Below are 27,514 nucleotides of genomic sequence, written 5' to 3'. Positions count from 1 at the left end.
ACCATTTCTAAATACGAATCTCGTAATCATTTGATGATAAGCGACCGGCGACACTTTGCAGCCTACACGTCCTTCCGTGTGCCACTCGTATGTGAACTGGGCGATTGCAACGGTTAGTTTTTATTTTACTTTTTCCCGTTCGGTATATCTACGATTTATGCCTAAACCGGATCCCTGCAAGAAGTTGGCTTGCGCTATTCAAAAATGTCTATCTGGTAAGTGTAAAAACTGTATTAATACTATGTACTAGAAGGTCGTACTTACGACACACTCGGTCGCACTAGTGCATTTTTTTACATTTAGATTTTATACCTCAATATAAACGCTCGTGAAATCTGTAAATCAAATGTTTTTTTCTCATCACACAGCTGTGGTCATAAAAGAAGGTACACTAACAAAAAGGTTGATAATTGATATCTGTTTTTACGATTATTGAGATTGAGAAGATTTAAAAGAACTTTAGTTTCTACTTAAGTGATAGAGAGGACCATTCATGGCCATGTTTCTGTGCATGTAAAACGTGTCAGGTTAAACCATAGACCTTTTACTCATAGACCGGCCCATCCTATACTAAATACATTGATAGTCGCAAGTTGACATAGAGCAGTGATGCAGCCCATTTATGGATCAGTCAGATCATGTCTATGTCCTATACGATTATTTTTTTACCTGTATCAGTGTAACTCAGTAACCGAAAAGCGCCACCTATCATGACATTGCGGAAACGTGGAGAGGACCGGTCTATGGGTTAAACTAACTTAAATATGAGCATTTTGTGGAATTTGAATCAATTAGATGACATTACCTACATGTGCATAGGAAGTTATAGCTATAATGATAAATCAATCGATCTAAAACTATTTCACGGTCAATAAGAGTTAACACTCATTAGCAATGATAACACCCTAGTAGTAGGTAGATGAAAAGAATATGTCCGATACAGTGCAGTGTAGGTCAATAGAATACTTTTATATAAGACTACCTTGTCTAGTGAAACATCACAATCCTGTTACCCAAAATATCAATATTTACCCATTTACATTTACTTATAATCGTAGACAATCTTATTTATATTTTTATTAACTAATCAAATTTAATTCCTTGTGAATTTTTTTACATGTATAAGATTTTGAATGTTAGAAAAAGTTTTATTGCAATAGTAAATGTAATTTATGTACAAAGTTAAATAATTTTTGGCCAAGTATGATTCATTAGAAATTAGATTTTGATTGTTTTTAAAATTTTAGTGAATTATAATTTTTTTTCGTTCTGTTGCCACATGAATTCAACTAAATATGATGATAAAAATAATGATGTACTTCAATGTTTTTTAAGCTATTACATAGCCTTTATCCCGGACCTGGTATGGTGACTGAAAAAATATTTTTGTAATGAAAAGTACTATCGTGAGTTCTAAAATTTTTTGTTAATATTTTTTTTTCGGTCGGAGCTTAAAAAGTGTAACTTGAATTAATATCATATAAAAATACATAATACATAGCTACAAAATTGCTATGCAATAGCTTTACCTCGACAGTCCCCGAGTGCCTCAGACTTTTTTATTCTGTCATTTTGCTGATCCCCAGAGAGTTTTTTCTATGTTTTAAGTAATATATTCTAAATGTTTTTTCCCAAAATATTTGTTTCACATTTAGAACAAAAGTTCATCGGAATAAATATTTGTATATATTATAATCGTTATTTTTTGTAGTTAAGTAAGAATTAATAAAACTATATTTAGAGATTTGAGAAAAAATATTTAATTACAGTAAATTGTTTGGAAATATACTTATATATAATATGGGTCACTTATGATTAAATTCAGTCACTTCGTCACTCTTTTCAAAATATTTTCAACTACTTTCAGCTCTGTCACTGTTATTAATATAAAGGTAAAAATTTGTTTTGATTTTATAATACCTAGGTAATAATTCAACTTGCTATAATATAACTTCAATTAATTTTTCATTGGATATAGTTAATAACATTTATAGCTATTTAATTTCTTTGATGTTAGAATTTTTCTGTCATAATAAAATTCATAAACAGCAAAATAATACATTGTTATTGTGATTTGAAAATAATGTAATTCAAATAATAATGTTAATTTTCTTTTTTCTTTTTAGAGAATGATTTTCAAGAGTCTCGTTGTACCAAACAAATAGACAATCTACTAGAGTGTTGTAAAAAATATCATACAGTTTCACTAGTGTGTTCTGGTATGAAACCTAAAGCAATAACTGAGCCGAACCAAAAGAAGGTAAAAAAATACTAAAATAAATTATTTGTACAAAAATGTTTTTCTTTAATACATTTCAAGTTTCTAATAATTAATTTTATGATTTTTTTTATGTATTTATTATATAACAATAGTTTATTTAACCTTTTGATGAGCAGTGATATATTGTGTATATTTAAAAAAAATGGCATAGGGAGTTCATGTTATGTTGCCGTTTTTTACCACCAATGTTTTTCTTTATTCTGCAGGGCAGTAGTTTTCAAACAGTAACCCTACATGGTAGTAGGCAGAAATCTGTGTAGTAGTAGCGAGTACAAAAAATAATTAATTAATATTTTTGATAAAGTTTATAACAAATCCAATATTATTTTTGGTTTTGTGTGAATAGATGATAAATAGTAAATATGTACTCATAAATGTACTTAAATTATTGTTTTTAAGCATTATTATTGTTAAAAGTGTATTACAATTTTGAATAGTTCTATTTTTAGTCATTAGTGTTTCATGACCAATTTTAACATATAAGTAGTATGTGAAAAATAAAGCTTTAGAATCTCTGCTATAGGCTTATTTTATCTTATAAACTAACATATTTATTTTATATACTTATTTAAGACATATCATTGCTCAGAAATGTATACAATTTTTTATCAACTTTCCATTTCCAATCCGCTCTTTGAGTAGGACCTCAGATTCAATCCATTCCTCAAAGGGTTTAGAGTAAAATATATTTTTCTTGCATCAATATTGTAATCATTAGTTGTTAAATATTTAAAATATTTTTTTTTATATAATTAGGATTAATATGTCAGCAGAACAGCAAAATCAACGACATAATTATCAACACTTTTCTGATAGAAAAAAATTAAAAGACTTGCCGTTTTACAGACGATACCCTAGAACATTTGCAATTACTGGAAGTACAATTGGTTTTTTGATCTTATTCAGTAAAGGGTTTTATGATATTTTCAAACCTAATACTGCAGAAGATATAAAAAGAAAATTAGTTTTTGAAAAAATAAAACAATTAAATCTTCAAAAAGAACTTGAGTAAGTCATAACTCATAATAATTTATTTGGTAGTTATTTATTTTAATTTGTATGGTTTACTTATTGCAAATTAATATTTTACTTTCTATTTTAAAAATATATCAAATTTTTATTTTATTTTTACAGTTCAAGAGCAGCTGCAGGGAAACAGTGATGGATGCAGTTAATAAAGCAAAATCACGCTTTAAAAGATATCCAGAGCTTTTACTATCATGTCGCGTTGAAGGTTTAGAATATGCTGCATGTATTATACAAAATGAAAAAGATTTAAAACCTAATTCTTGTAAAACCCAATTCATGAAGTTTCGGGAGTGTTTGACTTCAAATGCACTGAAGCGTAGTACAAGAATTTAGATGTGAATTTAAATTAGTTGCTATTATTAGATAAAATAATATGTATTTCATTTGGCATATAGTATTAGCTTTCTTTATTAGAATATTTATGATTATTTTCTCACAATGGTATGATAATGATGACACAGGTGTTCATTATACTGATATTGACTACAAAATATTCACAGATGCAGCTCAACATATGTGGGAAGGCAACTCCCCATATATGAGACCAACATATAGATACACTCCGTTAATAGCCATGTTGCTTGTACCAAATATTTTGCTACACAATTGTTGGGGAAAGCTATTATTTTCAGCATTTGATTTGGCTATTGCCATTATTATACGTAAATTAGTTTCAAAATCCCATCCTGGTCTTAGTAATGTCTGTGCTTACTTATGGTTGTACAATCCTTTAAGTATTGTTATTTCAACTCGTGGAAATGCTGATTCTATTTCTTGTTTTCTTGTTCTTGTAACATTGCTTGCCCATATGAAAAGTCGTTATATATTATCTGCAATTTGTCTTGCATTATCTGTGCATGTACGTATTTATCCCATAATTTATTGTTTAGTATATTATTTGTCCATTGGTAGTGATAATACTCATTCATCAATATCTAAAACGATTCTTATTCGGCTTTTACCCACTCGCAAGAAAATATTATTCACTATCACATTTATTTTGTCATTTATTGTGGTGACATGGCCTTGGTATTACTTTTATGGCCAAAAGTTTTTGGATGAAGCATATTTGTACCATAGTCTTCGATTAGATGTGCGTCATAATTTTTCTATTTACTTTTATTTTAATTATTTGCTATCTAGTTTCAACAAAACACCAATAATATATAGTATAGCAACAAAACTTCCATTATTAATTCTATTAGTGGTCACATCTTTCAAATTTTCTAGTACCCAAGACTTGTCTTTCTGCTTGTTTTGTTTATCTTTTATCATGGTTGCGTTTAACACTGTTATGACGTCTCAATATTTTGTTTGGTTTGTGTCATTTTTACCATTGTGTTATCCAATTATTAACCTAACATGTATTGAAATTATAAATCTGGTCATGATTTGGGTAATACCTCAAATTGGGTGGCTTTCATTTGCGTATTGCTTAGAATTTTTAGGTTTCAATACATTTCAATTAATTTGGGTTGAATCACTTATGTTTTTTCTAGCCAATGTTAAAGTTTTATCAATTACAATTGATTATTATAATTGTAACAAGTTAAAAAAAAAATTGTAAACTAATTATTTTTATTGAAAATAAACTTGTTTTATTACTATTGATTTTATAATTTTTTTTAATTGATTTTCTTCGTTAATTATACAAGATCCAAATTATTTTAAGCAAATAATAGTTATTTAATTTATCCCAAAATATTGCAGTCTACTAAAATAATTAAAGGTAAAAAGGAACTGGGAATATTAGCCTCGAAAAATTTAATAAATAATTGTCTTTTTTTCTTCATTTTATTACAGTTTAAAAAAAAAAAATGTCTGCCTATTAGATTTTTATTTCAATAAAATAATATTATACCAAAGCAGTTAGTAGGCAATGATCAATAATCATTGGTCTTAATAAATCATAAATTGTTGCAATTTTTTGCTAGGGGAACTATAAGTTTTAATTTTTAATTAATGCATTAAAGTTTTATTTAATAAAATATGCAAGTAATATAAAATATCAAGTTCAACATTGTTTTTATTTTTTTATTTTTTTTCTAACTTTCAGTTGGCAATTATTATAATTCAACAATCACAATAAAACTTTATTTTAATAAACAATTAAAGAACTTTTTCTCATTCTTTGCATATTATGGACTTATAATAAAGTTGTTTTATAGCTAAGCAATCCTCAAGAATATATTTTATTAAGTTTTTTGTAATACGTTATCTAAATGTCGACTAACATTAATTAATTTAAAAATAATTAAACTTATTATTACCATATAAAATTAATTTGTCTTGAAGCCAATTAAATGTTTCATTCTCTTTACTAATTTTTTATACTCAATGTTTACTAACTGACAAAATCATAGAAATTTATTCGTGGAATAGAATAATATGAAGGATAAAGGATGTTTAATTTTATTTTTAGTAACTTCATTGGGTTATCATATAAAAGCTAAATGTAATTTATAGGTGTTTCATTTAAGTTATAACTTTGAAATAGTACTAATTAATGAATTGTTTTGTTTATTGATCATAGTCTATTAACTGCATTTTTTAACAAAACTTTTTTCATAACGAATACAAACTAAATTTATTTCTCTCAAATTCTAATAATAGATTTATTTTATTTTAAACTTATAACTATTAGTTTCTGTCCTAGTATGGCATTTCATTAAGAAATAAATTTTTCTATGTACATCTACAGAATAAAATATTAAAAATATATAATTTTTTTTTACATTTATTTGGAAAATATACAATCTGTAAAGGTAATTTACAATATGCATATATGCGGTATCTACGTGTGGTTTTAACTTGGATTTACATGAATTTAAGGAACTACCCAACAGTAGTACTTATGATGTAAGGGAATTATAAATATAGATATATTGTTATGATATTCAATAGTGATATATGCAGTAGCTCAACTACTGTAAAAGTTGCGAGTGTCGATCACCGAGCCCCCTATTTTAACTGACCAAAGAGGTCATGAACAAACAAACAATAGTATATTTATATTTCAGTATTCAAAATAATAATATTTTGATCTAGGAAAAAATGTCATGAAATACGGTCAACATGTTTATAAAATAAATTTGTCTACAATTGAATCACGATGTAGAAAAATATAATTTAAAAATAATACTATAACACTAAATAACAATACTGATTCTATGTCACATAAAATAAATTTATAACTTGGTCTGCAATTTACACAACTAAAAGAAAAATATGAAAAAAAAACATAAACATCCTAACCCTAATAATAGTAATACAAATATATGTAGTATTGTTTCTCTCCAAACAGTTACTGTGATTGAATGTATTACTGAAATACAAATTTAGTTTTCTACAACATCTGATCTGGACCAAGAATTTTCTAGACTAAAGTGAGGAAATAATTCTAGGAGCAGACCAGTATCTCAACATAGATGGACCAAAGATACAGAAATGCAGGGCCCTTAAGATTTTGAAAAAAACATTTTATATAAGCTATATGCGTGGATATTGTTGTTTCAAATCAGTAACTTTGTTACTCAGTTAAAGAGTTTTAAAAGTATTGCACATTATTATGGCATCTGTGTACGAAAAAGCCATGTACAAGGCACATCCTAGAAATCTCATGCATATATGACACAACTTACATGACATGTACTGAACAAACAACATTCACCCCTTAAGTAGAATTCTCCCCTTGAGGTTATAATAAAGGCCAATTGTTATTATTATTAAGGCTGGGATTTCGATGTGCTTTGCTTTGTTTTTCGATCTAGTTACGCGATGTTTCATGTATTTATAAACGAGAATAAAAAGTTTTAATTTTGCTTTTATGTAGTATTTTTTAGAGCATATTGAGGAATTTTTGGGCCTTTTTTAAGTTTTTGAATACAAAATTTGAATTTGATTGGTAAACAAATTGCTAAATAGATAGGGTTAACTCTTAATACCGATGAATTTAAACATTTAAAGCCATGTATTTTTATCGCACCCGGGAAATTATGAGGTTTGATTATTGTTTTGACAGATTTTTACTCGAATGCTTAAATTAAGTTAAAGATTTGACTTCCTCTGTGTCCCCTCGTCCCTCGATGGATTTTTAACCTAACATTGATCTAATTTCCCGTAAAGTAGGTACTTGGTTTTATTGCAAGGGATACCTGAGTGAGTCCTCTGTAAACAACCTTAGGGACCTACATACAATTTAAGAGAAACTAATCGACTAAGAACTTTCAAGATACGGGTCTGACAGTCGATAATGATGGTTCAAATGCACAACTTCAATACTTTGAATGACATTTTTACAATTAGGACTGCGGCAACAGCGGGGAAACTGAATTTTATTTTAACTTCAATAATAATTAAGCACGACTACAACTTATATATGAGTATATCTACTAATTTACGGTCAATAAGTGCTAGTGTTTATTAAAAATATTAGGCATGGTGTTTAACACAATAATTATTGCGTTTCTTATCAGCCACTCGATAAATTAGAAAGGCACCTTCATCAGATGTTTTCTCTTTATACGTCTTTTGTTTCATTGCTGCCATTCACACCAAAATGTTTGTTCATTGATTACATGTATGGATTCTATCGAGCGTCATGTACAACACTATGTAGCTAGTGTTCCCTTATTGACGATGTAAAATAAACATTTGGAAGCACCTTGGGTAACTCTAAATGAACTGGAATGCACTCGAAAAAAAATATGACATTTTTTTAGGTTAACACTCGAAACATAAAATAATGGTTATTTTGGGACCCACTATGGAAAATTCTGTTTTTTAAGTGAAGTATGTTAAACTTTGATTTTCCCAAAATATGTCTTTTAGCACTTTAGTTCGTTCTAGTTTTTATTGTTTGCTAGTAAGATCTTTATTAGAATACATTGCCGTTGTTTGGTCTCCTTATATCTCATAGTTGTTAATACTTTGTTCTCAGAAGCCCTATGGCATAAATTCAAATAAATAAAATAAGATGAAAATAAATAGCAACGAGAAGAAAATATAATATATTTTTTAACATTAAAATGTTTACTCAAATCTTAAGACCTTCAAAAATACTAGTCGAATTTACAGTATATCGGCAGTTTCTATATAATGCAAGTTCTCTACCTACAGGGCGAGTGTTCCACCCAGTGAGTGCTCCATCCAGTATGAGTTCTTCATACAACGTGAGCACATCATCTTAGCAACTCCGTTCTCTAAATACAAAAACCTATGAATGGCAAGCCGACAGCTGAACTTATTTACGATCGATCAGGGGCGTACTGTGCCATTGCACAGTCGGCCGCTGCCACATTATGTCCCCAGGTTGGAACAAAATAATCCACCTGTTAGGTCGTTTGTACTTATATGCTCTATAATACAAGTAGTGACTATAGGTACTTGGTATATTCATAATATAATATTATGACACTATGTAAGTTGCGGGAGGAAAAATCCTTAGCGTCAAAAGTACATAAAATATGATTATTATTGTATGTTATACATGACATTATAAATGAAAATATAATCTATATTTAAATATTTTTAATATTTACGACGTAGGTATTATTACAACATTTGGGACTGTAAAACAATAATCATAATACAAGCCTGCGGTACTGCTATAAGGTTAAGTTATTTTTTATGTATATACATTATATATATATATTATATACGTATACATGAAAGGTAACGTTTCGCTAAAGTTGCAATTTCTTTTTTTTGATTTTTTTTTTTTGGTTCTATGTATAATTACGCCGATTGTGCCCTTCAATAACGCGGAGCCGAGACTTTGCAGTATACCGATCGTGGCTTGATGGCGGTGGCCGATTGTTGCAACACGGTCACGCAAACGCTCCCAATCATCATAAGTATGCCCGCGTAAACGTACACGCCCTCACAGCTGGTGACCGGCCGACCGTCGTTTCCTGGCTGCATCATGCGTACTATATAACACAAAATATTTAAAACTCTTGTGATTTATAGATGTATAGTCATATTATGTGTATGATAGACTAAAGTCAATATTTAATTTATAAAAATCAGACCACTAATATTGATCTATATGGCTATAGGGCTATAGCCTATAGCTCAATGCCCACTCATATTAAATATTTATAAATAAATAATAATAGATTCGTACAAATAAAATGTACGTACCAGCAATAAGAATCCCAACAAACGATGATACACCTCGTACCAACGAAATCTGACCACATACATTGTTAAAACTCTTTATTGGAAAAGCAGTATACAAAACTGCATTTTGGATCGACTTGTAATATCCTGGAATAATAGAATATAAAAAAATCAAGCGGTATATATCTTTCATAGTGTAAATTATATACCTACCTAATATTATGTTTTATTATTAATTGAAAATATTTCATTGCAAAACGTTATGTAATATAAATAGTATAATAGGTATAAAAAATATGTTAAGTTATAAATACACGGGGTCAGGGCCCATGGGTGACATGGCCTACACACATTGGCGCAGCTAGGGGGGGGGGGGCAAAAAACGAATCATTCAGTTTTTTAAATAAATGATCTTACTCTCTTGTTATCGATTAGCGATTGCCGACTGCCGTTGTAAGTACTAAGCAGAACAGCTGCCAATCGTAGTCTATAAGCTTTTACATAGGCATATAATATATAAATATATTAAAAATGGCGGAGGAGACTTTTGCACCCCTAAGTTTAAAATGTGCCCAACCAAAAAATTCAAGACTGTTTCTATTATATTTTGATTATTTTGAAGTAAAAATTATTAATAAATACAAAAATATTTTTAGTTTACCTATTCTATAGTGTATATTGACTATTGAATAATATAATATAGTTATATATAGCACATCGCTATAATGTATTAATGTTCCCAGGTATAAGTGTTATATCTATAACATAATATTATGAAATAATATTTAATGTATTTAATGTTGTATAGAACAAGCCACAGAATATAGATAGGTACATAGTTATGACCTTATCTGTCAAACGGTTATCATAATAATATAAGATTATACATTTACGAAATAACTAGGAACATAGGGTAACGAAACTTATATTTAGGTACCTATCTATGGCAGGATGCAAGACTGCTTATGAATGTGAAATCGTTTACATTGTTTCCTTGTTTATAATTTGTTATGATTTATAAAATAAGTTAACTATTAACAGTTAAATGCGTTCTTGATTGTTCCAAAAATTTGTATGGTTTTTTTTATGAAAATTAAATATTTCAATGTTCATGTTACTAGTTATTACTACCAATACCCATTCAATAATAATTAATAATAATGAACAAATAATAAGACCAATAGTATACAAAATATATTTTTTTTTTTAACAAAAATATACTCAATAAAAAATTGATGATTTAGGTCTTCCACCTAAATGTATTGAAATGAATTTTGGGGCAGACCTAAGAGGTACTGAAATATATATTTTGTGACATTTTCAAATTGTCAACACTTACGGTGGCGCTCATGAGCAGTACAAAATGTATTTTTTTTTAAAGTAACACCTATTTTTAACACATTATTTAGATTGTCCGAATTTTTTCAAGTCAATTTGACTCTTAATACTTGGTTCTCAGTTTAAAATTGAATGAATGACGGCTATTCAATATTGAATAAAAAAATTGCTCAATTATTTACCTGTATCATTTATTAATTTTAGGTTTATGTAATTGTGTAATTTTATTTTTTTTTCATGAAATTTTATAATTTCTATAAAAAAATCTTCACTTCCTTTGGGATAACTATGTTTTTTTATAGTTGATTTCCGGACATAAAATAGTTATGATAATTAGTAATAATTAATAATTAATATTATATAAGTATCTCCATATTAAATACACTTATAAGTTATAGCAGGATGGGCAATTCAAAGTTACTAGAGAGCCAATTTTTAGATACATAAAAAGCTTAAAAAGCAGGAAAAAAGGGGGTCCTTCAAAATATACATTTAAATTATCATTTATTTTATTTATAATGTATTTTGAAAATGTGGCACGGGCCGGATAAAAAAGGCTCCCGGGCCGCCAGTTGTCCACCCTTGAATTATAGGTAATAAAGCACAGACTAAGCTGAGGAACTCGGATCTAAGATATAAAATCAATATATTTTTTGTCATAACATAAAAATAATTAATACAATAAAATTATCTGACTATCATAATATTATTAGAATATTAATCAATGATGCAGTAAAATTCCACAATATAATTAATAGTTTAAATTGTAATTATAATGTAGGTAGTTGACCAAACACAAACATATCACATACAACTTATGCAGTAGACATTTAAATTTTTCATAGGATGACAAATACTACTTCTCATATTATTATTATTAATTATTATTAAGATAATTATTATAGTATTTAGTATTGTTATCAATATACTAATAAGTATTAGTGCAGTAAAATAAACACAAATAAAAATGTACATTGTATTTAAATATTTTAAATTTTTATTCTCAATTTGATGTCATCAAATTAATAATAAAAATTAAAAACATAGTTGCCCTAGAGAAAATGAAGATTTTTGAATAAAAATTATAAAATTTAAAAAATAAAATAAAATTACGTGCATGAACTTAAAATTAATAAATTACACAGGTAAATTATGATCTGTGATATTTTAATTTTTGGTAATATTTTCTAAGTTTACCGAAAGTAATTCCAAAAACTCCAAAATACGGCAACAGATTAGAAATATCATTGGTGGTCGTGGCGCATAGGAGCAACGATAGTCCATTAGCTACCAAAGCTAGGCCAACATGATACAGAGGTACAGGGTGTGGTGATCTTCCGTGCACCACATGACCGAGTCCCCGACCATACAATAAACCAAAACAGCCTGCCATCAGGGTAATCACTGCTTCTGCGGAGGTCTTCTGACCCACAGGACCTATAATAATAAATAATAATGTTATATTAAATATAATAAGCGTACACAAAATAGAGAACTACAATTAGGTACTATTTTGGTAGAAATCATATATTGTGTGCACAATTCCCGGACAATGTACACATTTCATAGACCGCAAATGTTGAGTCTCAAAGTCAGATAAACGAAATCAAACCCTTTTTTGTTTTGATTGTGTCATATTGTAAAACATTAAAATTAAACTATTTAAAATATTATGGAGGCGTCAGGCCTGTGCAAAAATCGAATACATTTTTTCTTGTTTAACTCAAAAACTAATAACTGTAGATATTTTATATTATCATCAAATACTAATATGACCATTTTCAATACATGATAAAATAATCAAAATATTTCGATTCTTTTTGAGCTATGAGAAATTTTTGAATATTCTAAATTGTTTTTAAATTGTTGTCGATAAAGATTTTCACTCAACGAAAATGCTTTTATATATGATACAGGGTTCATCATAAGTTGTTTTAATAGAAATTCAAAAATATTATGCATAAAGCATGATTATTTTTTATATGAATTTAAAACTCTAACTTTGACAAAATTCATCGAAATCCCAATTAATATTCAGTGAGAAATACAAAAAAAAATGTTCTTTTTATTTATATTCTTTTAGTATACAGGGTGATCCAACAAGTATGCTCAGCCTCCCCCTTTTTTCTTTAATAATGAAGTTTTTCAAAATATGATTTTTGGAATCTTTAAATATATTCAAAGATCATATTTTCATATTCTTGAGATTTTTTTGTGCCACTTAAAGAGTGTCCTGTAGCAATACGAACCTTTGTTTTTCAAATGAGAACTCAACTTTTTTTCTTTCAATTATTTAGTGGATCATTTTTTTGAGAATTTTGATGTATTAGCGGTTTCCTAGTTATTGGTCAATTTGTACTAAGGATAATTGTCTGTAATAGGGATATGCTTATACAGTTCTACACATGGAATAAGAAAAATTACTAAATAGATGAAGAAAGATTTTACTTGCTTTTCACCTAAGTATTTGGCTAAATAAATATAAAATGACGTATTATTTTATAATATGTGTATAGACTATAGTTAACAACGTATACTGTAAAGCATATTATCCTTCTTCTTTATTATAAACTATATTATCTTTAGCACAAAATGGGTAATAACTAGAAAACTACTAGTTCGAATTTTGATTCAATACATCAAAATTCTCAAAAAAATTATCAGTTAAATAATTTAAAGTAAAAAAGTGGGGTTCCCATTTGAAAAACAAAAGTTTGTATCGCCACAGGACACTCTTTAAGTGGTACACAAAATCTCAAAAATATGAAAATATGGTCTTTGAGTATATTTAAAAATTCCAAAAATCAGATTTTTAAAAACTTCATTATTAAAGAAAAAAGGGGGGTGAGCATACTTGTTGAATCTCCCTGTATATACCGGAATGTAACAATATTTATAAATTATAACCATTAGACATTTTCGACTTGTATTAATTTTTTTTAAATTATCAAATTTGATTATTTATTCAAGTATCCTGGCTGACATCACACCATCCCAACTCAGAATCATTTTTCGGATACAATGGTTTATCATTGAATTTAAATTTAAAAAATCAATTACAATGACATACTTGATAGCTATAATGTACGACAGAGCGCTACCAACTTGACTAACTTTTTTAAATTTGTTTATCTATTTATCAATAAATGCTCGACTTTTTAAATAGTTTACTCTGTGTTTTTAAGGTATATTAATTTCTAAATTGTCATGTTCAAGTAAATCTTTACCATATAGGACAAATATGTTTACAGCGGTCCAATATGGTAAAATTTACGTGACTTGAGGAATGCATTCGAATACTTGAAAAGTATAAAAAATGGGACGCAATATGATGATGTGTAGACTTTTTCCTACTTTGACCACTAAAGTCGGGCATTGTGTTAATCTGTGAATAGTGCTCAGGCATTGTGTGCCATTTCCGTCCCCTAATATTTTACTATGCAGGAATATTTATAAGATTGGATCAATAATAATAGCCAGAATAAACACTTAACTGAAAAAAAAATGTCAACACTCATAATATTTAACTGGACATAGTATATAGGTACCTTTAATGAACATAAACGGTACCAAACAGGCAGCGTGAATTAGAGCCTCGCTGATTACCATTAAAAGGAATTGTTCATTGAACCAAATCGACATGTTAAACATACACTTCAAAACTCTACTTATGGCTATCGGACATTTCCAACCGAACTTATTGCTCTTCTCTTCGTTCACGTCAGCTATGGAACAAATACGAGTCATCGTCATCAGGTATTCATTGTATTCGATGATATATTTTGTTGTACACTATAGACAAATTACGAATTTAAATAAAAACAAATAAATAAATTTAAACACTCATTGATAAATCAAACAGCTGATACATGTGTAATGATGGTTTTAAAACAATTTTTTTTTAAGGTTTCGCATTGTAGTTTTAAAAATAAGTCCCTACAAAATGATTTGTTATTTCAAAAATGTAAAAAATCCTTTTAAACTTCTTAAATATCACATCAACCGTAGTAAAATAATTTAATCCACGAGTTTATATTAGGGATATCAGTGGGTTGTAACATCTAGGTATGCAACGGAACGCAAGAAAAGTAAGAAATCCGAGATTTTATCACAATTCACAATGTCCGAAAATTTTTGGGCAATGCAAGGGGAGTTTATAGTTTGGACCAAGATAAAGATAATGTGTAATTTGCACCACTGCTGGTAGCCGAAAATGTGTTTGTAATTTACATCATCGTATGTAGTTAAAAATAAAAGAAAAACCTATGAATATAATTTAAAAAACGTATGTATTCGATTATTATTATCGGTATATCCTTGTTGATGTTGAGACTCGATTTCCGATTGACTCGATTGACAATAATAATATTTCGGCATTTTTAATTACCCGCTGCCTCATAATTTCGGTAGTCAAACCGACTCGATTTAACCATGTGTTAATTTAAACTGAGATAAAATATTCTCTAATACGTGAGGAATATATCTATATATAATTTAAAACGCTATCGTAACTAGATTAGCAGTAATAATATTTGTTACGGTATTTTTCGATCACACCTCGTAAGACGAAGTTTAATATAGTCAATTCACTTAACAAATTCTTCTGCGTTAAACAATAATTAATTGTCTTTGCTTTATTAATTTTTAAAAATTATTTACCGTCCTATGTTTTTATATCCATTGTTTTTAAGATATCATGCACCTCGTCTCTGCTAAAATGCTACTAGGGACTTCGGAAATACTGACGCTAGAACTTGAAGTGTATTATGTTTAATGTATTTCACATCTCTTCAGTTCTAATCGAATTTGTTGGATTTTCCTTTGAGTATCAATGCAAAAATGTATAAGAGCATCAACATAGTATACTTTCAACAGATTTTCTTTTAAGTTCTTACTAAAAATTCGATGTTATAGTTTGTTTTCTTGTGGATTGTGATTATGAGTAAAAATAGACGATAATCCCACAAAACATTTTCATTGTCACATACTTCCAACTTTAAAATTAGCTTTGCACCCTTATTATATATAATTCTAGGCAGTGATCTGGCACTGAGTCCCTAAAAATTATTAACGTCGCATACTTTTTCAACTTCTATGTTTTGAGAACCATTTGTAGAAAATTGTATTGGGAGCCAATTCTATGACTGCAGTAAGCGAGTGCCTGCAGCCTGGCAAATTGTTTTCTACGCGGATTCAAGTGGCCAAAGTGAATTAAATACAGCGCATTGACATCAAATGTCATTCGTAGTTCATACATTACAAGTACCTACTATCTACATCTAAATATTTTAATTGTTTGATCTCACGACATACGAAATACCTATCAAATCAAGAATTAATAATAGATAATATTCATTTTATTCGTGCCAAACGGGCAAACGGCCTTTAGATAATAATATAAGTTCTTCAATAGTAAGTACCTAACAAAGATTCAACGAATAGTAGGAACATTTAAAAAAAAATATTAATAGAGGTAACTTATATTTGAGGCATATATGAATTTTATGTGTATTAAAGTGCCGAGTAAGATGTTATGTTTAATTTCCAATATTTAATTAACAACTGACCAATTATATTCGGGGACTGTGTACAATACCCGGACAATGTATAGGTACTTTTTCTTACTTTGTCCTCGAAAGTCAGGCATTGTGCACCGTGCCTGACTTCCTATTTTGCCAGTAACACCTACATGGCTAGTGGCTATATACACCAGATAAATATATATATATATATGTATTATGTATATTGTATATAATATATATAAGACATATGAAAGTATTGAAACATAATATATTATATATTTTAATTTTGATTTCGAATACAACCTTTTTATCACTCAACAGCAAAGAGATGTTTCCGTCGTAGAGAATGTCATCTCTATACATCGGCCGACTGCCGATTAAAGGGTTTTTGAACATGTTTGTGACATTTCGGATGCACAACCTTCGGTTTAAACGTTCTTCATAGATCCAATTCGAATATTTTCGATTCCGTTTGATACTCTCTATTGGCTGCTCATTCACGATTACCGGCAATTTCGCAAGAAACATGTTCGTAAATAATCTGCAACAATAATAACGATTATTATGATTTATTGGACCTTCAGTCGATAAATTAACAAACATAAATATGAGTATTCAAGTATCTTGATAGTTTATGTTAAAAAAATTAAAATTTATCTGTGTTGAAACTTCTCCAAATGTTACCTATTCTGAACAATACAACTTTGCGACCTACTCGGCTTTTTTTCTCGAAATAAATAATAAATAGTTATAATGATGTATATTGTTTATACACTCTTTGTGTGTGTATCTATAATTTATACTATATACATATATATTATATAGATTATACTGGGACATGAAATAACTATTGCTGAAACCTGTACGTCAGTTTAATTTGTTAATTATATGTACCATATGTGATATAGGAGAAAAATATATATTGCAATGTGTTTGTAAAATAAAAGGTTAAGAAATGTCTCACTTTCGATCTCCGATCGTGTCCTGTATAGTTAAAGTTTTACAACTATACTGAAAGTTTTCTATGATCCAGGCCATAGTCTGGATTTTGGATCGTGGAGGAGAGATAGAATCAATAATAGTTTCATCATCGTCTATGTCCAATTTTAACGTCACCGGTGTAGAAACAAGCAACCAGAATACCAATGTAAAACACATTATACCTACATTAATAAAGTATAAATTCAAAACTTTTTTCACTAAAAAAACAATTGTGAAATGGTATAAATCGTAAAATGAAATATTTCATTTTATACTATACGAGTGGCGTAGTGAGGAGGGCTAACCACCACTCAAAATTTCAAGAAAATTTCAAACTGATTTAATTATTTTTTGAACCATGTGCTAGTATATTACAATTTACAACTGTAATTTGTATGAATGTTGCTGCAAAAGTCTAATAAGTTCATGAAATTTATGAAGGCTTGTGAAGTATTTCAGTATTTCAGCATTTAATGCTAAAAATATAGTCAATGTGCCTTATAAAGATAAGTGGGTACTGAAAATTGTACAAGCGTAAAGTTTTTATACTTTTTTGATACTATTTTGTGCTCTATGTAGATGATTTCCTTTACATCTCATTAAAATAACGTTTAATATTCCACAGCAACACATAATACCATTACAATAATACCTATGCCGTATTATATGTTTATATTCTTCTCGAGTTGTTAATAACCCATTGTCATGCTTAAAACAACTGTTAAACCATATTTAGACGATTCACCCGGGTATAAAATATTAAATGTTATCATTAGGTATATTTGGTATAATATTAAGAAATTCACAATTTCTTGCATTATTTATTTTAAAATTGAGGTGATTGATCTTTTAATATTTTACATTAATTAATGTACGTAAGCCAAGTGTGATTTATTAGAACATCAATGGTAAAGATAACTGAATGTTACTAATTGCATAATTAATTATTATAGTCCTTCCTTTCAATATAGATAAGAGGCACATAAGCCCAAATAAAAAATATACCCATAACAAAAGAGGTTAAGGCTTGTTGAGCCTCCCCCCATAAAAAATCCAATATCATGTCTATGCCACTTTACTAAATACCTAAACTTTATCGACATATTGTATATTTGCACAAACCTAAATTGAGATACAATGCCGTTTTCAAGTTTTCTGTTTTCAAGTCTGCCGCTTGCAGTAATTGGAATTCAGTAAGAGGCGGGATTATCAGCATGCCAGTGAAGCTTCCTAAATGAAGAGATAAATGCGCCATATGGCGTTTTACGACGTACAGCGTGGACAACAAAACGTAGAATGATGTTTTAATTATCCCCATTCCAATACCTAAACTTATACAAATATATAAATAAAATATTTGTCACATACCTATTGAAGTATATTTCACATTCGGATAAATGCAAAATATAATATTTTATTGTAATCACATGATCTACCCAGTTGTAAGAATCAAATTTTTTTTTCTAAAACGAAATATTTATGTTAAGTACTTGATTCTTTCAAAAGTACGCAATAACTGTTGAAATATATATTTTTTATAATTTTTGGGCTATGCCGGTTGTTCATTAGAAATTACAGTATAATTTACATTGATTTTAAAACATACCTTGATATGTGAAACAAGTTCAAATGTCTTATTTGTGCAGAAGTACAATACATACTAACATTAATCGATGTATTATTAATAAATGTCTATTAAAACGTACCTATTGACAGTGTACCTAAATATAACATGCCCAATGTATACGTTATTATTAGGGCTGTGATTTCGATGCACTTTGCATTGTTTTTGTGCAATGCTCGTCTTGTCACAAATTTGTTTTATGTACATTTGAATGAGAATAAGAAAGTTTATTTTGCATTTTTTTACATTTTTTGGAATTTTTTAGTTTTTAGGTCATTTTCTTAATTTTTTAGGTCATTTTAGAGTTTTGGAGCATTTTTTGAATTTTTGTAAACCAAGTGTATGAATTTGAAATTTTATTTTAAGATTTTAAGATTTTTACACCAACATGGTTTTTAAATAAAAATAACAGATTATAAGTAGGTACCTACTCGTAAATCGTAATTCGTATTATATTATCGGACAATCAACTTTTTTTTTAGATGTATACTAAAACCATGTATTTACAGTTTATACTTGTAATAGATTTTTATAATGCATTTTTTGAAACATTTTATTGTAATTTATACGAAAATTATTAAAAATAAAAAAATTTGTAGATCATAAAAGAATTTTTTTAGGGCATTATTTAGAGTTTTTAGGTCATAAAAGCATTTTTTTTCGGGTTTTCTTTAGGGCATTAAAATCCCAGCCCTAGTTATTATACTTCAATACGGCGCAATACGACAATACTGACTGTGTTTAAATACACTTACCACCAATGACGGCCAAAAAGTAATGTCCATTAGTAAATGTATTTTCGATAGAACATAACAACGCGAGCCATGTTACTGACAGTATACTGCCAAAAAATAAACAGTATCTAAAGCCATAGCGGTTGATGTACGCGCACGAAATCGGTTCTATAAAAAAAAATATTAGGTATTCAATATAATATTTACGTATCACAAGGGTACTATTTGTATTTAAATAAGTATACATATGCAATATATATGCATTATACGTATAGTACAAATGTAGAGTTTAGACATTATATTCTATTATTGTGAACTGAAAATCTGAATGTAAAACATAATTTATGCTAAGGGTTACAGTAGAGTACCTACCTGTTTTTTATATTTTCCGCCATTCTATATGATTTGAAAATTATCTTTTAAATTTTAGTTTCCACCTTCATTACAATACTTTTCCATTAGTCTACTGCCAGGTACCGATACGTGGAGGGTGTGTGATATAGTCAGAGGCGGATCCCGTTGGGGGGGGGCCCTCCCAAACCCGTATTCCTAACAATTGTAAACTGTTAAAAACAAAATTTAAAAAAACCTATTATAATATCGAAAGTTTTCTGAAAATTATGACTTCGACCCTCCCCAACAATGTCACTGGAACCGCCCCGGGATACTGTGTATTCTATCGAAAAAAATTACTTCACAGGAATGATTCTCAGACCTTGTAGAACTGTAAGATTTTGATAACAATTTTTTTTCTGAAAGAAGAAAATTTCCTACATTCCGCATTGAACTCTGGTTTTTTATTTTATTTCAAATAATGGTATATTATTTTTAAAAAATGCTTGAAACTGTATTATTTTTGAAGACATAATATAGTAAGAAAGTAAAAAAAAATGAATACCAAACAACAAAAACTTCAAAATGTAATTTGTAAATTGTAATAAGTAGGTACATCACACACATGATGATTAGGTACATGACAGTATTTAAGACAAATTTACTTAGGATTTTTCTATCAACTAAACCTACCCACAGTCAATACTTACCCCAAAATAATAGATAACTGATAAAGCGAGCGATTAAGAATATTTAATATAGATAATATATTTGTATACTTGTAGTAGGTACCTATACGCTATACGAGCGGGAAAATCATTATACGATTTTATACTCGGTTCATAAAACATTTATGTAGTAGGTTTTACTGGTTACAGACTTATTGTATATAATATGATTATGATGTGTACGTGTGGTGAGATGTATATAACTTTTTTCACTTTTGTCTAAAAATAATAAATGGTTTTCTAAATATATAGCCATTATGTGTCGTTTGTTAATGGAATATATCTATATGGGCATATACCCAATATAGAGAAAAAGTGAACAGAAAAAAGTAACAGCTCACCGATAACCAATAAATAAATAAGGTAGGTAAGTATAATAGAAACATACGCAGCTACTTTTTGACTAAATCAATTAAAGTGAGTGATGATTATTACTAGGCTATTTAAATAAAATAATATAATATATTATAATTTAGCTCAAGGTTCAAATTACCACTTCTGGGAAATCATTTTTACATTACAATAAATTGATAGTTACTAGATGGTACCTACATCGACTACATCGAAATCAAAAATAAGGAAAAAAAATTGTATACGGTTATACCTTCCAAATGCAGTTAGCCCCCTATATATAACTATATAAAACTATACAGCTGCAGTTCTCGTGCACCTGGTATATTATATTTTATATGTTTCGGTCATTTATGCTATATTGTAGTTAAACGAATTAAAATATGAGAATTATAGTTATTTGTTAGTGAATCACATTAATAACCACAAATAAGAAATATGAACTATTGATAGTACCTAACCAGATTATATCCATACCATAGGCGTGTCCATGGGTCTTGCCTGTCATGCACAGGCATGACCTGCAAAATTTGATCTAAATTAAAAAAATTAATTTAAAATCTTTAAATTCGGGGGTCATATCCCAATACCCTAACAGAATTTTTTATTGGCGGGGGAGGGGGTGTAGTGTTTCTCTCCCCTGGATATTCCACGGTTGTGCATGAACTGCGAATGAGGTCTGGACATGCCTATGATCCATACAGGGTATTTATATGAATTATGATTAATATACTTCGTTCATCTATGATTGTAAATGAATCAAGTTCAGATAAAACAATTGATTAGGATAGATTTAGAACAAACAACCAAAAAGTTGTGATGGCAGAGCATTTAATTAAAATAGGGTATAATGGTGTAATATTTTTTATTCTTCGTTGTTAGAGGCCCAATTTCGCTATACTTTATTTACGTTGGTATAGAACTTTTTCAACTATACTCCAACGGCACATTCTTTGTTGATACATTTTACGTTAAGTAGAAAATACAATGATTGATTTATGGGATACTTATTATTGTTGTACTTAATAATTTTGTTGAAGTTAATATTTTCGTTCAGTAGAACTTTTAGATTCTGAAAGAAGGGATGAATGTATTTAATTTACAATGGCATGTGTTTTCTTATTTATATCTGTCACTACCTTTTGAGGCAATAAAAATGATTAGTTTTCCCTTCTTTTAAGAAAAAGAAAGTTAATGGAAAGTCAAATTCATTTTTATGAGTGTTTAAATTTCGAATTTTTTGACATGGATTCATAATTTTTTTGTAATTCAAAAACGAATAACCACTGATACTTGAAATTATGCACCAAATGTTTAATTTATCGTCGTTTTTTCCACAGTAAAATTTCATCAAAAGATTTTGACTTATTTTGAGGTTTTTAATACTTATAAAGACATTTGAGTTTAGAATTTTCATATTTTTTAGTTTTTTTCCTATAAATGTGAAAAACATTTTTCTTCCGTCGAGTCAGAATCCTTGAAAAATGTAAAACGAGTTTCTCATACAACTCATACTGTAACCAAAAAACCTAAAAATTATACAAATAAAGTTATTTTTAATAGATATTTTAAATTTAAATTTGAATGAAATTAGATATTTTAAATTTGAAAAGAAAAATAACGGGTTTTTAGTTATTTATTGTAATTTAAAAATATGATTTATGGAACTTGACCGTTTTTGCTCAGAATCGTTTTTTGTTTACAATGATTTAATATTATTGAATTCATATTGAACACATCCATTATAACGACCCACACGATACCTAATGTACAGCAGAGCGGTAGGTATCCACTTGCCCACCTTTTTTAAAATTGTTGTGCTTTACTTCAACAGCCAATAATATAACTTTCAAATATATTGGTCTTGGATAAAGGTTAATATCACATACATGAATATCTGCGGTTTACAACGATAATTATCTATGTGACTATTTTTTTTTTTTAAACGATATATACAATCTGTACCCTGGGGCACAACAAGAATATTGGCTAAATTATAGTAACATTGAAAATAGTTTGATTAGAAGAAGCCACCCAGTAGTGACACTTCCTAATGAGTTTTTTTTTGTCTACATTATTTGTTTAGTTTAGTTGTTTAGGAGATCTCTACGCCATTTCCTTTTTAAACGTCGTGGAGGAAACCTATGTGACTATGTAAATCATTTTGTATGCTATGTGTATATTTGTATGTACAACAATTTCGTCAAATGTATAACCACCTAGTCCATGCCTACTGCTGTAAACACTTTTAATCAATGAATCTATACTCCACAGTAAAATATATGATATTATGCGTATATGAGCTGTAAACCAAGCATATATACATATATATTATTCATACATATGTACATATAGGTATACAAGAACTGAAGAAAATATCTAAATATTATAATTATTGTACATACCGGTCAAGTAGCGGAATAGATAGATTACGGCCAAGTGTTCAAAGGTGCGTGTTCCGGGTGGCAAGTTTTCGACCATGCCAAGACGACCGTCAAGCAGAAAGAATGATAAACAAACGCCATCGCAAATCAGCAAGGCCAGAAATCCTAGTATGCACGTGAGTAGAGCCCAAGGACCACCATCTGGTGGACATAATATGATAAACAGATAGGCTTCTTCGAATCTTGGCTCCATTGACTGTTTGGATTCGAAAGAAATAAACTCCATGAGAGGATCATCAGTGCTGGGACCAGGGGTTGGATCAATTGTATTATCGACCTCATCTGGCGTCGTCGTCATGATGATAATAAACGTTGGAGGTATAATGAAAGATCGTCGTGCCTTATACAAATTAAAACTGCTGTATTTGATACCTGAGGTGAGAAACAAAAAAACGCGGTAAATGAAATCGTGTTCACTTCCTTTAAAATGCGATCAATGAGTTTTGTCTTTAAAATACGGTAGTTTATGTGCAATCACACGACTGTTTTCGGGTATTTTTTGGGGTGGAAATCCAAAGCACGAAAAGCTTTTAAAAAGTAACCCGTGATCAAATCAGACCAATATAAAATTGATCCATCTTACAAGCAATATTTGTACATTTGTACAACGCAATCGATGTATTTTCCAATATTACTATAACTACCTATAGCTGGCTACAAGTCACCTACAGGTACAGGTGCCTACAAAATCTTTGTCATTATTTTATTAATGCAAATAATGCAATGCAATAACTATATAGATACAAATACATATGTTATTAAACGTATAATGTTTTACACTTTAATAGGTTCTATACACTTATATAGGTAGGTACCAATAGTTTTAAGAAGACCAAATATTAGCCAAAACACTCGAAAGTATGGTAAAATATATACGTACCTCCCTTATCAGCAACAATGTTATATATGTCTGCAGTGTGTAAATCCACTACTTTTTATATCATCTATGTGTATAGGTACTCGAAGTTCTCTGCAGCGGACAACTACGATAGACTATAGACAGCATATAACATTGTGCTATAACACCCTGACGTGTATGCTGCCTCGTCCACATACCTACCAAATACCTACCTATATTTTGTTATCATATTCGCACAGATTTCACTTTTAAAATAATATATACCAGCAGAACACAGGTATCGATTATACAAGGGATGTCTTATTCGGGCACGGACATCAATTATAGTTCTACGCTTCGATAACATCTAAAGATAGAAAGTATATGGGAAATAGTTGGATGGGTAGTAGTGTGACATGTAGTAGTTCGAAAAGCAGTGGTTGGGTTCACCGAACAAATACTATCGAACTACGTAATGTGTGTTGTGCAAAATGTGAATTGGGTTGAGTGTGTGTACTGTATGCGTGTGTGTGTGTGTGTGTGGACTTAACCCAAATGTAAAAAACTTAACTCAAAACACGGTCACTTAATAGATTGTATGTGTCGCTGTTTATTATTATTGTATTCAACATTCAATAATGTTTAAATTATATGAATTAATGATTTGCAGTAAACGCATGGACCAATAAAATAAATGTACAGATTTGTCTGATACTTTGACAAATTACAGCTCTTCTGGCAAAACAATAATATAAAAGATAAATACAAAAATGAGCCTGTTTGCCGTTTGGCACAACCAAATTATATCAATAACAATAATGATTAATAAATAACTCACAGGTTGCCGGTGTACTGCTTAAAGTAATTAAAAGTAGCACATAGCACCTAGATATACAAGACACAACGATATAAATTGTACAAATAAAATACGGCGATTTTGGTTTGCAACTCCATATTATAATTTCATGTTTACAATAATAAAGTAAAATGTGTTCGAGATGTTGGAGTTTGGAGAACGAGGCTAATATTATAATATAATATAAAATAATAGAAATTAGTAATTACCTACGTCCTACACTCTTTCGTGGCTATAAGCGCACGCAGGAATGTGTCATAAATACCTAACAGTCGACGCGTTTTGTGACGATTGGAGCACACAAAAATTGTAATAGAAATTATAATTTTTAGTGACGATTAGATGCCACGACAAAAAAATATAAAAAATACTGCGATTAGCGTCGTAACAATATCTACTTTCGCGTTGACAGAAGATGCAAAACGAACTACTTTGTACTCCACCGGTGTTAATACTTAATTATTGTTGCGTACTGGCTCGCAACCGACAACCGATGACGCGTTGATACATACCTTATCTGAATATTATTAATATATAATATAATATTATCGAATTATTTTATTGTTTTATTATTATATAGCTCACGAGACACATACTAAAATTACGAAAAAAAGTAAATAATAATGACGGTGTTAGTGTGTGTAGGCATGTAACCTTATTCCTACCGAGGATTTAATTTTAATTAGATATCGATTTAGGTATAAAAAATGTTGTAATGGCAGCAACATGTTTGACAATAAATTTTTATTGATAAATATGATAAGTTATAACAATATTAAACACCGACAATACGACATTGGTCATTGAGGCTTAACAAAATAGATACAATACATTTAATAAAACAAAATATCTATTACGTATTAATCTTGAGCAGCAGTAATCAATGAGGTTTCATATTAACATGGACTAAGATATGTATATATACCTATTAGTTAGCTATCTACGTACCTATCTATAATCTATATTGAAAAATATCAACTGCAGTAAATAGTTTATAATACTACAAATTAAAATATTATTATAGATTAACGTGTTATTATATCGGTATTGTTACTCCTCAATCTGCTTGTCCACCTTGGCCATCAAGATTAGGTATTATGGATGACATCAACCATCTCCCCGCCAAGAAAAAAATGTTGGTATCACCTATTACGCGTATTTTCTTACTTATATGGTGGATGGACATTGGATGTTCTTTTAGCAGGGAACATTATTGTTATTTTTAAAAATACCTATATACGTTTTATATAAACGAAAATATACAAAATGTTAGAATTACAAAAAAAAAATGTCTCGAAAATATTAATTTCTAGGTGACTATTATGTACTCTTGAAAACAATGAATGTTTGTCTTCGCTGAGATATTGGCTGATAAAAAATTTAATTACAAACAAGGGTTCATAGATTAAAAATTAAAATATATATATATAGCTTAGTTTATAATTATTTCAAATTTTAAAAATTAAATTTAATAAGAATTTCTAACTCAAAATAATTTGTACATTTTCGTGATTTTGACATAATGACATGTTGCTTATAAGTAGACCAAAAAGTATTTACTAAGTATTAATCATACTTTGAAAATTGTTTAGGTACAGAAAATTATGTACATAAGCATTTGGTGAATATTTCAAGTATTTGCAGTTATTTGTTATTGAGTTACACCTAAAAAATTCAATTGATTTTGTCAAAAACTGGTTTTGTGTGCGTTTTCCTTCATTTTTTTGGTTTTACTGATGCTTTTTAAAACTAATAGGATTTTTTTATCCCAAAGTATCAACTAGATTACCAACTAAACCTACCAAAAACTATGCTGAAGTAGAAAATTGAAGCATTTTTCCTACTTCCAAAGGTGATGTCAGACACAAAAAAAATAATAAAAAAACGCACATCATTGTAAAATCAATACCTACATTCACCAGCACAGAATCTAAAATCACTAAATGTATGATAATTACGAAAAAATATCGTGTTGAAAATGCTATAAATCACAAGACAGCAATCGGCGACTTCTTGTAATATACATGAAAAATATATTGAACATTTGACAATATCATATTTTAATTTAACTTTGTATATACAATGTATTTATGTTATTGTTAAAAGTGAATGAAGCTTAATATAAAATATAAAATACCTTTGAAAATGCGTCCCAGAAACTCGTGGATAATGGATATGAATATACGACAGTTACACAATATGAATATTGAATAATAAATAATAAGATCGGCAATATGAGACAATGATCGATATTCCATAGTGGCATAGGCCTTATACTATTTGGTCTATGATAGTGCTCGCTTTATTAGAGATGATGTAGATAATAAAATAG

At 29.0% G+C, this 27,514-nt stretch overlaps 3 protein-coding genes across 6 annotated transcripts; 2 read left to right on the top strand and 1 right to left on the bottom strand.

Moving 5' to 3' along the window:
• The first annotated feature begins 12 nt into the window (after window positions 1–12).
• Window positions 13–3,219, top strand: LOC111030533 (cx9C motif-containing protein 4, mitochondrial). Of its 2 annotated transcripts, none has more exons than XM_022310066.1 (3): window positions 13–215; window positions 2,127–2,260; window positions 3,128–3,219. In XM_022310066.1, exons 1-3 carry the CDS (start codon window positions 158–160, stop codon window positions 3,137–3,139), a joined length of 204 nt encoding a protein of 67 aa, XP_022165758.1. In that variant the 5' UTR covers window positions 13–157; the 3' UTR covers window positions 3,140–3,219. The 2 variants fall into 2 exon arrangements, with proteins under 2 accessions (XP_022165758.1, XP_022165759.1); XM_022310067.1 differs by having other exon boundaries at window positions 19–215; window positions 3,038–3,175.
• Window positions 3,220–3,573: 354 nt separating this feature from the next.
• Window positions 3,574–4,929, top strand: LOC111030532 (GPI mannosyltransferase 1). The gene has a single exon (XM_022310064.1). It carries the CDS (start codon window positions 3,684–3,686, stop codon window positions 4,875–4,877), a length of 1,194 nt encoding a protein of 397 aa, XP_022165756.1. The 5' UTR covers window positions 3,574–3,683; the 3' UTR covers window positions 4,878–4,929.
• A 3,926-nt stretch (window positions 4,930–8,855) lies between these two features.
• Window positions 8,856–25,633, bottom strand: LOC111030543. 3 transcript variants are annotated; one of them, XM_022310084.1, is made up of 11 exons: window positions 25,392–25,633; window positions 25,165–25,211; window positions 23,450–23,860; window positions 19,654–19,800; window positions 18,397–18,600; window positions 17,258–17,456; window positions 16,597–16,834; window positions 14,320–14,563; window positions 11,969–12,208; window positions 9,455–9,580; window positions 8,856–9,240 (listed from the first exon to the last, which is right to left on the bottom strand). In XM_022310084.1, the coding sequence occupies exons 3-11, from the start codon at window positions 23,784–23,786 to the stop codon at window positions 9,065–9,067; spliced, it is 1,911 nt and encodes a 636-aa protein (XP_022165776.1). In that variant the 5' UTR covers window positions 23,787–23,860; window positions 25,165–25,211; window positions 25,392–25,633; the 3' UTR covers window positions 8,856–9,064. The 3 variants fall into 3 exon arrangements, with proteins under 3 accessions (XP_022165776.1, XP_022165775.1, XP_022165777.1); XM_022310083.1 differs by lacking the exon at window positions 25,165–25,211; XM_022310085.1 differs by lacking the exons at window positions 18,397–18,600; window positions 25,165–25,211.
• Between the last annotated feature and the right edge of the window lie 1,881 nt (window positions 25,634–27,514).

The sequence above is a fragment of the Myzus persicae genome, unplaced genomic scaffold (assembly GCF_001856785.1).
Source record: "Myzus persicae strain clone G006 unplaced genomic scaffold, MPER_G0061.0, whole genome shotgun sequence".
Classification (NCBI taxonomy): domain Eukaryota; kingdom Metazoa; phylum Arthropoda; class Insecta; order Hemiptera; family Aphididae; genus Myzus; species Myzus persicae.
The sequence above is the reverse complement of the archived record's forward strand: the minus strand, read 5'-3'. Positions and strand labels throughout refer to the sequence as shown.